The following is a 13065-nucleotide window of genomic DNA, read 5'->3' as shown; positions in this document are numbered from 1 at the left end:
GATGTTGTTTTCTTGATATTTGACTCTAATCAATAATGGAAAGTTCTTGCCCAGCATTTCCAGAAATGAAGGAGCAATCCAGGTTTAATTACTGATTAAGAAAATCTATGAGCCCACCGTAATAATGACCATCTTTTCTTACCTACTTAATGCCAGGCATTTCACATACATTATCTTTAATATTCAGAATAACTTTGTCTGGTGGTATACCAATGACGAACATTACTTTTCCCCAACAGAGCTTCAGGCAGTGAGATCAAAGGGTCAGTTTTGATATCTGATCACTGCTAGGTTGGTGAACACAATACAGCTTTGGAGTCCAAAGAGACTGGATGACTTTGGCACCGCCCAGACAGCCCTCCCCCAGGGACCTGCCCCTCCCCTATGAAACTTGTAGCCTGGAGGAGCAGGGGTGGGCTTTCTTTGAATAGGCGGATCTCCAGGAAGAGGAGAGTGGGAGGGGCCACCACACATGCTCATCTCTTCTAAATTCACCAGTCAGATCAGCCACTCTCCCTCCACTGGGAAGAAGTGAAAGGGAGAATACCCAGAATTTTATTCCACTGGATGTTCCAGCACATAGAAACATGAAGCCAGGGAAAAGGAGTTTTCCCTTCCACAAAGAAACGAAGACTTCAAGGGGTCAAATGATTTGCCCAGGGTCAAAAGAAAGAGAAAGAGTGCAGATCTCCATCTGACCCTAAGCCTAAGGTCTTCCCTACACACACTTCTCACTGGACTTGATTTTCATATTACAATGCAGATGATTCTAGGGACTCCTTTCCTAGCACTGTTCATCTACCCCTTTAATGAACCTGGGTCTGAGTCAAGGTATGAATCCTCTCTCTTTCACTTATCAGCTAGGTTATAGTAGCTAAATCCTTTAACTCTGAACTTACCTTTTTATTTTCTGTACATAGTGGCAGTATTCCAAAGATTGTCAGTTCAAAGTGCAGTAAAGTTTGTATAAGTACTTTGTGAGTCTTTAAAGTGATAAACAAATATCTGGTAAACTTATTGCTACCCTGAGGAAGAGAAAAACATACAGAGGCTGAAAACAGCTGGTCCTCATCACCTCCTGCCTGAAGCAGTGCACCATTCGACCTGGTTTCCTTGTCTCCTGCCTGTCTTTTTCTTCCTTTTATTTTCCTGGACTTATGTTCGTAAATCGCCACTGTTAATTTCCCACTCTTTAATGGTGCCTATTGCCTCTCCCATCAAGTCTGAAATACTCTGCCCAGTTTCCAGATCTGTCATCATTCTCATGTTCCGTCATTTCCCAGGATGGACCCTCATTCCATCTAACTGACCCTGCTTTGTTCAATTTCTACTTTCCTGCTTCTATTCTAGCTCCCCCTGTTCTATGCCCATTGGCCACACTTCCACTTCACCCATTTACGTGGTTGATCACAATAAGCTAGGCAGACACTGCTGGCACTTCATATTAGCTTGTTTACAAACTCCTTTAGGGATATAATATTATGCCCATTTTCCAGATTGGGAAACTGAGGCTACATGAGGAGAGGTTTACTTGTCCAGAGTCCTTGTGAGCAGTATGACTAAAACATAAACCCAGATGTTCTAATTACAGCTGCCTCTCTGTTAAAATCCTCTTTCTTTATGGCTCTGCTTCCTCAGGCCATTGATTTCGCTCTTTTGTAAATCCCATCCCACCGTTTAGCAATTGATTATATGTCTCATCACACTGACTGCTTCACAGTACAATGTGGAACAAGCTTCTCGTCTCCCTAAGTATAGTTTTGTGTACATTGTTTTTGTGTGTTTCCCCTGGTACCTGACACTACAGTGCTTGAATGAGAGTAAGTGTACATTTTGACTGAATGACGGAGAAACCCGAAGACAGAATATCTGCCAAGAGGGTGTTTTGAAGCAGCAGCATCCCTTCTTTCTCCCTCAGAGCTGACAGGCACTGGAGTGATTATTGCCCACAGTAGAGCCACTTGATAGCCGAATGCCAAGTAAATACTTTGCCTACAAGGTGTGTAGTTCTCAGTGTACTTTCAATAACAACTTCTTCAGTACTGCAAAGGAAATTAGTTGTGGTTTCCCCTTTTCATAGATTTGCTAGCTTCCCAAGGTCAGTTTGCAGGGCGAGGCTGGAAGTGACACCAGGGGAGCACGTCCAGGCCGTGCTGCCCCGCGGAGCATGGCAGACTCACGTGGGCCACATTGTTCTCAGAAGCATTGCCTCCACTTACTGTGGCGATACCAATAGTTTGGGAAGGTTGGTAACCTAGAAACCAAGATGTGCAGGGCTTATGCACACAGAGAAAACCACTGGGCGCCCAGGATGTTTGTTTACCCTTTTGGAGTTTGAACGCCCGGTGTGTTATTTCCCTGTTCTCTCTCTAATTTGTCACTCCGCCATGTGTGTTCTGTGCCTATTAATCAAAGGCATACAGGACATTTTGCTTTTCAAAGTACATTTTCTTTTTTGCTTCTACTTTCCCCCCCAAAACATTCCATCATCCAAAAGAACACCTTGCTTCCTTTTCTCTCTCCCGCGTTTCGGCTTTAGAAGGAAGCCCTAGTCTTTATCAGACCTGTGACACCCTAGCCCCTGACACCACGTTCCTCATTCCCACCGGAAGAAGCTGAGGTTAAACATGTCTTGCTTTTCTTTAAGTATTTGTTGAGAGTACTCAGAAGCCTAACCACTCAGTCTCCTTTTGCTCCAGGTTCTGAAGCACCTGAGAAATAAACACAAGATGAATGTGAGAATTAAAATATGTCATCTAATTTATTACTGGTAAAGTTGGATTAGGGAATATAATGGGATCCCAAGAGAAAGTGAGATTTCCCACTCCTGTGGCCCTGAAATGCACTTGTCCTTCTAACAAGAGATGGGACAGCTAGAGGTCCAGAGGCGTAGCCACTTCACTTGGCTGCGGGCCTGGCAGGCAGGCAGAGGGAGAGAGGGGGAGAGAAAGAGAGAGACTGCCTTGACCTCTGGCATTATCACTCCTTTTTTGATGTCAAAGAAAAAAAGTGGAAGCTTCATCTTTGTGCCTCCAAGAGAGCAGAGGTTCCCAATTTCTGGCAGAAGAAAGAAATATGGAAAGAGAAAAACATGTAACTTTTTCTACTTGATATACATTTTCTTGCAAGTATAAGTCACTTTGAAAATAATGGACATAGCAGTAGGATGTCTGCTTCACTATACTTAATTAATCAGTCTTTCTTAGTCTCAAATTGAAATTTTCTGTACAGACGCCTACCATATGGAAATAAAAATTAGTTTGAACTGAAAAATTATGAAAATTCTATACATGAAGACTTGTGAGATACAGCCAAAACAGTGCATAGAAGGATATTTATAGTTTCAATGACTTACATCAAAAAAACAGAAAGCCTAAAGTTAATGTTCTAATTCTCCAACTTAGGTAGTTTGGAAAGGAAGAGAAGATTAAATTCAAAAAAGTAGAAAGGAGGAAAAATAAGCATAAAAGCAGTAAGTACTGATGTGATAAAAAGCAAATGTAATACAGTGAATTAATAAAGTGAAAAACACCAGGACTCTGAAAAGACTAAGGAAATCGAAGAACTCCTGGCAAAAACAATTGAAAATTCTAGAATAGGTAAAAACAAATAAATAGAAGTAAGAATGGGGAAAAAAGCATATAACCATAGATGTTGCAAATATTAAAGAAATTAAGGAAGATAGTAAGGCACCTTTAGGCCAGTAAATTTGAAAACTTAGATAAAATAGATAAATCCCTAGGAAATAACACAACCTTTAAAAAATTGGTTCAAAAAGAAATCGAGGACCTAAGTAGTCCTATCATCTTTAAAGAAATTGAATCAGTAGTTAAAATCTTTCCATTAAGAAAAAAAAATTAGTGGCCCCATACAGCTTTAGAAACAAGGTATACCAACATTCAAAGAATGGGTTCGTTCTAATAATACATGAACTTTTCCAGGGAATAGAAAGGGAACTGGTTTCTCACCCCAGTTTTTGAAGCTAGCCAGTTTGATAGCAAAATAAGACAGGGAGAGGATCAGAAAGTTAAATTACAGACCAGTCTTACTAAAGAACATAGATGCAGGTGCTTTTTGGTTCTGTGCTATAAAAAATTTTGAAACAATCCCTCAGGAGATACTCTTTGTCTAAGCCAGTCCTGAACTGGGGAGCCAGGAACCCAATGTACATTCCAAGTCAAGAACACCTAGGTCAGATTTATTAAGATTTGAATTCCAAATAGTTGTGTTTCTCCTTACACTGTATCATGCAATAGAGAATGTACATGTTTATTTTGATCTCATGGTTCTTTCGCTTTTTTTTTAATGATATTCACTTTTCTGTTATTCTTTTTTCCTTATTCTTAAAGCTACTTGGGAGCCCACAGCGTCTCTGTGATTTGGCAGGACCCAGCTCCACTGAACCCGAATCCAAAAAAAGATCAATTTCAAAAAGAAAGTCTCATCTGGATCTTCTCAAACTGTAAGATGCATTCTCATTTGGGGTCTGTATTGATTGGTGAAGACTGCTTCTCTGAATATTCTTAACGTTGTTTCCAAATCCCTGAAATTGTTTGAATCTATATTATATGAAATGAGACTAATAATGTACCTGCAGGCCATAGGAGAAGTCTCATCTCAATTTATTAGAATCATATAACTTCCCATATTTTCATATTGACTTCAAGAAAAAAGTGTACCAAATGAAATGTCCAAAAATTCTTCAAGGGGTTATTTTAGGGAAAAACTGTTTGATTTACAGTACTGTAGCTATATGATTCCTTTACATATAGCCCCTCTAGGAAATGGAATCTTATCTGATTTGTAATAGTTATAGTCACATGCATCTCTTCAGAAATACAGTTCTTTTATAGAGGAAGGTCCATATTATCCTATAGCCATTATAAATGTCTTCTCTTTGGAAAACTGAACATAATACAAAAGTGAGATGATTCTGTGCCTATCCTTGTGAAGATTATGAATTCCCATCCACAATCTTTATTTGTACTCAAATAAACCAGCCAACTGAGAGTGTGATTCAAGGTGGGCCACTTTCCAGCCTTAGCATGTTTGTTTCACTTATTGTTCATTTTATTTTTTTGCCCAGATTTCATGTAAATTACAGTATCTGTTTTGAATACTAGACTGTTCACCAGTCTAACAATTCTTACTCATTTTGGAGCATTTTTCTCTGTTTCGTGTATTGATGCCGTCTTCTCCTTTGAACGCTTTCAGCATCATGGATGGCATGACCGAGGCGTGCATCAAGGGGGGCATCGAAGCCTGCTATGCTGCCGTGTCCTGCGTCTGCACCTTGCTTGGGGCCTTAGAAGAGCTCAGCCAGGGCAAGGGCTTGAGCGAAAGTCAGGTCCAGCTGCTGCTTCTGCGCCTGGAGGAGCTGAAGGACGGGGCCGAGTCGAGCCGAGACTCCATGGAGATCAACGAGGCTGACTTCCGCTGGCAGCGGCGAGTCCTGTCCTCGGAACACACGCCCTGGGAGTCGGGGAACGAGCGGAGCCCTGACATCAGCATCAGCGTTACCACGGACACGGGTCAAACCACTTTGGAGGGAGAGTTGGGTCAGACCACACCCGAGGACCACCCCGAAAACCACAAGAATGGCCTCAAGTCGCCAGCCGTCCAGGAGGGCGAGGAGACTCTGAGTAAAGTGTCAGAACCAGAAGCCGCGGACCAGCCAGATGTGGTTCAAAGGAGCCACATGGTTGCCTACCCTGATATAACTAACTTCCTGTCCGTTGACTGCAGGATGAGGTCCTACGGATCCAGGTACAGTGAGAGCAATTTCAGCGTAGACGACCAAGACCTCTCTCGGACAGAATTTGATTCCTGTGATCAGTACTCAATGGCAGCAGAAAAGGACTCGGGGAGGTCTGACGTGTCGGACATCGGGTCCGACAACTGTTCTCTAGTTGACGAGGAGCAGACCCCCCGGGACTGCCTGGGCCACAGGTCCCTGCGGGCTGCGGCTCTGTCTCTCAAGCTACTGAAGAACCAGGAAGCCGATCAGCACAGCGCCCGGCTGTTCGTGCAGTCCCTGGAGAGCCTCCTGCCGCGCCTCCTGGCCCTGCCCAGCGTGGAAGAGGTGGACGCGGCCCTCCAGAACTTTGCCTCCACCTTCTGCTCAGGTGTGTAAATCATTTTTTGCTACACAGTCAAAAAGAATATTCAGAACATCTTGCTTAAGAGGCCGTTACCAGCATGCGTGAAGTTTGAAGTGCTCAGGGCATCTTAATGAGTCTTTGGGTTTCTTATATTTAAAGAGAGCAAAGGAACGTAACTTACTGGTGGTGGTTTGTTTGAAGTGCACAGCAGTTGATGGCTGGAATACACTGTGAGGTTGATAAAGTTGTATGGTGCAGAGTAAAGGGTAAGAGGTAACTGCATTCTAGAAAGCTGCCGCTGACTGAAACAAAATGACAATCTGTGATTCTCAAAACACTGAATTCTTCCTACGCTTCTACGCCTTGATGTCTACAAATCATAGAGCACTGCACTTTTGGTTTATTGACATGTAAATTATTTCAAATGAGGTCTTGGAGCAGATGCAGGCTGTCCTTGAACTTCAAACGGTGTGTGTGTGATACTCCAGTGTACTATGGCAACATCACATTCTCCAATCTCAGACCCTTCCTGTCTGTCAAATGTCAACATTGTGACCCAGACCGTAATTTAAACAGGAGTGCTGTGGGCATCTTGGCCAAAGTATACCAAAGAGTTATACTAGTTTTATTGAAGGGCAGAAAATCATCACCTACGATTTTGGTGGGGGAAGGAGATAAAGAATACAGGGTAGCAGCATTTCACACAGGGAATAATTAATTTAAAGATTGTTTTCTTGAAAGGTACTCATAAAGGGAGAACCCAGCTTTTTCCTTTCTATGTAGGGAAAACCCCAGTTCTTTCCTGTTGTGTTTCTTCCCTCTTTTATGGGTCGCACAGAACACTGTACTTCTGATGCTTCTGGTCATCAAATGTGTGGAAGTTTTCCCCCAAAACAACAAGCAAGCCTCTGACACCAGCTGGGTGTCCTACAATTTAACTCAGTTCTGACGCTACCTACCTGCTACCCCCACTACAGACACCAGCTACAAGCCCAGGTAACACAAGTTACCTGTGCTTCTGACAGACTGGCTATAAATCAGAGGTTCCCATGACCCCCTCCTTAGGTTTGCTTAATGTGCTAGAATAGCTCACAGAACTCAGGGAAACACTCACTTTTGTTTACCAGTTTACAGAAGGATATGATAAGGGATACAGATGAACGGCCAGATGAAGAGATATGTAGGGTGAGGTCTGGGAGGGTCCTGAGCGCAAGAGCTTCTGTCCCCATGGAGTTGGGGTGTGTCACCCTCCCGGCGTGGATGTGTCCAGCAACCTGGAATCTTCCTGAACCCCCTACTGTTGGGGGATTTTATGCAGGCTTCCTCATGCAGGCATGATCAGTTATTAACTCCATTTTCAGCACCTCGCCCCTTTCTCGACGATGGGGTGATGGGGGTGGAACCAAAAATTCTTTACTCCCATCGAGGAGTCATCCAGGAGCCCACCCAGAGTCACCTCAAAACTTTAAAACAAAAGATGCTCTTCGTGTTCTTATTGCTTAGGAATTTACAAGAGTTTTAGGAGTCCTGGGTCATGGATGAGATCAAAGACACATATTAGAACAAGAGATGCTCCCAGTGTTCTTATCACTTAGGAAACCACAAGGGTTTTAGGAGCTCTGTGCCAGGAACTGGGGGCAGAGACCAATGTATATATTTTCTATTATCTCACAGTGCTACAGAAAGAAAGCAATTAATGGGTGCAAAAACTTTATGGCAGGAATAATTGATTGCCTGACCCCAGGGTGATCAACTGTGCCTTCCCCTGAAATTCAAGGGTCTCTTGACCACAGGATATTGAGGTGCATGGACCTCCCTGGGCCTGTGCTCAGGACTAGAAAGGACTGACCCTGAGGACCAACATAGAACCGTCAAAAGCCAAGATCACCGCTTGCTCTTCCACCACTGAGTTTTTTTTTTTTAATAATTTCACTTATTTATTTATTTTTTGGCTGTGTTGGGTCTTCGTTTCTGTGCGAGGGCTTTCTCTAGTTGCGGCAAGCGGGGCCCACTCTTCATTGCGGTGCGCGGGCCTCTCACTATCGCAGCCTCTCTTGTTGTGGAGCACAGGCTCCAGACGCTCAAGCTCAGTAGTTGTGGCACACGGGCTTAGTTGCTACGCGGCATGTGAGATCTTCCCAGACCAGGGCTCGAACCCGTGTCCCCTGCATTGGCAGGCGGATTCTCAACCACTGCGCCACCAGGGAAGCCCCCCACCACTGAGCTTTGAACATGTGTTTGTCGTGATACTTCCTACATTTGTCTACCCCATTTTTGATCTTCTAACAAATAACACATCACACACAAATACAAAAAAAAATTCTAGCCCAGTTCCTGGAACTTGGTAGAAGGGACTGCTGTGTTGTTAAAAGGGAGCTTAGGTATCTTTAAGAAGCTGATCAGATTGTTCTTTGTCAAAAGGACAAAAAAAAACACTTTGATCCAGGTATATTTAAGGAAGAACATTTTTTAATATGAGAATGATCCAATACTGTAGCAGCAAGCACCAGCAGAGATACAGCACTTCTAATCCTGGACTGCTCAGTAACTCTCTGACCTACCTAGTGGTTAGAAGAGATGCATATAATTTCTCAACTTTCCTAACTGCACTCTGATTCTTTTTAAGGCATGAAAATACCAATTTTTAAGGCTGCCCAACATTTTTTCTCAATATTTTTTCTTTTTGGAATTAGATACAAAAAATAGAGTTTGGATATTTGATTTGTGTGAGGGAATATACACACACACCAAAAACTCATGTTTCATTGAAAAACTAGAAAAATGTATAAATACTCTTCTTAAAAATTATATTTCTCCCTAATATCTTTTATACCACCATCATTAGATTTTATAATCTTTTATTGAACATTCCCAGTGTATGTGTTTTGTGTATGTCTTTTTTGTTTCTCTCTTTCCCTCCCTCCCTCTCTCTCTCTCTCTCTCTCTCTCACACACACACACACACACACACACACACACACACATGCAAGTGCTTCTTCAGTCAACATTTATAGAGAAACTTCACTGTGCTATGTCCTAAGGGTGCAAGATATGCATGATTTATATCCTCAATAAATATTTATTGACTGTAGATTGATGAACTTGCTTTTTGGTTCCTAGAGCTATGAATAGTTCATATGCTGAAAGAATCAAGGGTAAAGCCTGAGTTGGAAGGAGTTTGGTAGGGCCTCTGATCCTGTGCCTCTTCCCAGCTGGCAGCATTCTTGCGGGGAGGAGCTTGGCAGCCTGCTCTGACCAGCTTGATGTTCCTGGTGCCAAGGCAGAGAGTCTGGCACCCATCAGTGACCCCCCAAAACAGCTGTGTATCAGATCACAGCACTGCCCCTGGGTGCAGTAATGATGGCCTTGAGTCATCAAGAAATGGTAAAATTATATTTAGGCCCTTCTATTTAAAGTTAAAATTATCCATACAAAATAACTCGGCTGCAGAAGTTTCAGCATTTAAGTATGTAAGCTTCCGCTCTCAGATAAATTCATGTTTACAAACAAAATCCCCTAGTAATTCCAGATTAAATGAGTTGTCCCAGTGGTAAAGAATGACTTCCGAAGGGCCTGCCTCATTTCCTGTGAGAATTAGGAAACATAATCCTAGCAAAGTCTTTTTACAAAATTTGAAGCAAAGCCTCACATTTGTGTTTTTGTGTCTTTCAAATCAATACTTATTTGTAGCACGTGCACAACAGCACTTTCGTGAATGTTTTATGTGACCAGAACGTGACCGCATCAATGTTGCAAACTGCTCAACTTTTAGAGGTCTGTAAAATGTCCCGTCAGACCCAACATGCTGTGACACTAATTTTTACATGTAGAAATCAATACATTGAAAAGAGACTTCAAAATCTTTTGGTTGTTTCCAAATGCAGTTTTTAGTGATTGTCTCTAACCAAATTGTTAGTCATTTGTCTTTTTGATTCTGGTGACCTCCACAGCGCTTTTACCAGTTAGGAGTTGGTCTCTGTATCTGAATTACAGACCCGTCACTCTGTGGTCCTGCTGCCAATGAGCTGATTCTCTTCAGTTACCACTATGGTTTAGTGGTTTAGTGGCTCACACTGACTGTCGCTGTGGGTCAGCCGAAGCGACTGGATCCTGGGTCCACGTCTGGCCTGAGGCAGAGCTCTCCCTCCCTTGCAAATGTCACCTCCAAGATGAAAGATGAGTGAAAGAGAAACATCTGTACCTGTGAGACAAGGGGATGGCAGATTTCCTTTGTTCACCCAAGAGAAAGTTATGAAAGCCAAAACAGGAGAAGGGGAGAAGAGAAAGAGTCTCCCGGAGTCATAACCCAGATATTTTACTCATTATTAACTTCTGTGTCAAAAGCTTCAAACTTCATTTTCCCCAAAACTCCCATCGAGCATTTGTCCCTGACTTGTTAGCAGGGTCTGCCCTCCTGGCTAAGGTCAGCCTCACTTGGTATTTCTCAGGGGCTCCTGTCCTCCCAACAGCTAACATACAGTTGAAATGAGCCACCTGAATTCCACATGATTCAGGGGAGCTTTTTCTTCGAAAGCAATTAAAGTTTCTTCTGGTGGGGAAGTTTGAAAACCTTCAGACAGACATGGGTTTTATAGAGATGGTATTTGATGTGAGCTGTGATAGCTGCCGCAATGCATCTGATTCTGCATAGAGCAAAGTGGCATCTGTGTAAGGTGCTCCTTGGGGACCAGAAAGCAAGATCCAACCTCCCACAGCCATTGACAGAGGGGCACGGGCATGTGGCTTTGGGATTGCTGTTCCTTAGACTGGTGGTGTTTGGTGAGGACCTCGAGACTGACTGTGACCAAGTGTGAGGCTTATTGCAAGCAACCTGATATTTATGAAGTACCAAATTTCGTAAAAGGTAGTAGAGCTAGTATGAATCTCAATTGTGCAAGAAATATCTATTTATTTAAATTAAAACAAATCTGCCTCCAGACCTCCAGCCTGCCTAACTGGTCAGACATTTGGTCTTTGCTAGCCCTCAGGTCCCCATGCCAGGGTAAAACTAGAAGCGGGAGCTTATGTGGGATCTGGATAGGGAGGCCCCTCACCTCTCACATCACCAGTGTGCCCCCGTTGTCCCACTTCACAGCCTTTCTGGGAGGTCCCGTGATTTTTCTACCTCCCTGCCAGGGTGGGGCCTGGAATGTTCTGGCAAGGCTGGGGGCCCCCATGCACATCCTGTGTCCTCCCCTGGGGTCCTGCCAACCCTCCAGGTGCTGCCAAGTAGCAGGGAGCCGCAGACCTCCATCCCCTGCCCAGCCAGGGCATCTCCCTTCTCTTCCTCATTGCTTCCTCCTCCCATCACCTTCCGGAAATGGACCATAGCCTCTGGAAGAAGCTCTGACTTTGTGAATATAGAACCAGAAGGCAAGTATGTTGTTGCCAGCTTCAGGTTTTGGCCCTATGATTTAAACACCCCAAAAGGTGATAATGCAGATTTATCTCAGTACCTTTGTGGAAAACAGAAGGTAAAATACAGGTAGAAAACCTCGCCTCTACCAGTTAGGATTAGGTTTGTTTGCATAGAGTAGGAAACTCAAATGATTACTTAAGAAAAAAAGATTCATTAACTTCCCCCTACATTGAGTCTCAGGTAGGCCGTCCAGTGCTCTGTGATGTTCTGGGACTCTGGCCCGTCTTGTCTTTGGAAGATATTTTGGCTACATCTATCAAACTTAATATATGTATTTATTCTGCTTTTAGGAACATATCCCACAGATATTCTTACGGAAGTGTTATTTCATCATTTCATCCTTTTTCATAATTGAAAAAATATCAGTGTCTACCAATAAAACATTAATTAAATAAATCACAATACAGTCATACAGTGGTATATGCACAGTTATTAAAAAAGAATGAGGCAGATCTATAAGTGCCAATATCAAGAGATGTCTAAGGTATATTGTTTAGAAAACACCTAGTTGCAGTATAATGTATGTCATATGATCTCGTTTGTGATTGTATTTCCACATAATACACAGAAGGAAGTGAGTCTTTTTGGGAGGGGCTTCATTAGGGCTTGGGAGAAGCAGGTCTATTGTTTATATTGTTTATACTCTTCAGTACTGTTAAATGTTTTACATCAAGTATTTAATGTTTACTTTAAAAAGAAACATCAAATTATCTTAGACATGGAAGGTACTTTTCAAGGTCATTTTATGCTAATCTTGTATCCAGTCTTGCACTGGTAACCAGTCAAGCAAGTGATCCATCCTCCTGTTGCTGACAGTAAAGGACATCTTAATCATAGACAGAGAATGAACTTTAGTTACAGATAAGTAGAAAAAAAACCAAATAGCCAGAATATGTTAAAGGTCATAGTTACTATAATTTGTCACCCCAAATTCAATAACACTTCAATGAGACCAATCAGAAGGATGAATGAAAATAGAGGATCTGTTAGGAACATGATAGATTGGGATCTTTTCCCAACATTAGAAGCAAGTACAGTGTGGCAGAGTGCAAAAAGCCTGGAGTTTGGGCCCAAAAGACCTTTGCCAATTTCTAGCTGTATAACTTCGGGCAAATTACTTAAAATTTTCTTTTTTTTTTTTTTTTTTAATTAATTAATTTATTTTTATATTTATTTTTGGCTGTGCTGGGTCTTCGTTTCTGTGCGAGGGCTTTCTCTAGTTGTGGCAAGCGGGGGCCACTCTTCATCGCAGCGCGCAGGCCTCTCACTATCGCGGCTTCTCTTGTTGCGGAGCACAGGCTCCAGACGCGCAGGCTCAGTAGTTGTGGCTCACAGGCCTAGTTGCTCCGTGGCATGTGGGATCTTCCCAGACCAGGGCTCGAACCCGTGTCCCCTGCATTGGCAGGCAGATTCTCAACCACTGCGCCACCAGGGAAGCCCTACTTAACATTTTCAAGTTACTTTCCTCACTGGTAAAATAAAGTGGGGCATCTGATATATAATATATCAAATTAATATATATATATATTGATATATATGAAATGA

At 42.7% G+C, this 13065-nt stretch overlaps 1 protein-coding gene across 4 annotated transcripts in view; it reads left to right on the top strand.

The window, feature by feature from the left end:
- Positions 1-13065, top strand: part of ARFGEF3 (ARFGEF family member 3) — a 206982-nt gene that overhangs the window by 118699 nt on the left and 75218 nt on the right. For all 4 annotated transcript variants that reach the window (XM_007190935.2, XM_007190936.2, XM_007190934.2 and 1 more), the window contains 2 exons: positions 4350-4462; positions 5215-6125. In XM_007190935.2, coding sequence (XP_007190997.2) covers positions 4350-4462; positions 5215-6125 — 1024 coding nt within the window. The remainder of the gene's footprint in view (positions 1-4349; positions 4463-5214; positions 6126-13065) is intronic.

The sequence above is a fragment of the Balaenoptera acutorostrata genome, chromosome 14 (genome assembly GCF_949987535.1).
Source record: "Balaenoptera acutorostrata chromosome 14, mBalAcu1.1, whole genome shotgun sequence".
NCBI lineage: Eukaryota > Metazoa > Chordata > Mammalia > Artiodactyla > Balaenopteridae > Balaenoptera > Balaenoptera acutorostrata.
Note: the sequence above shows the minus strand (reverse complement) of the source record. Positions and strands in the feature narration are given on the sequence as shown.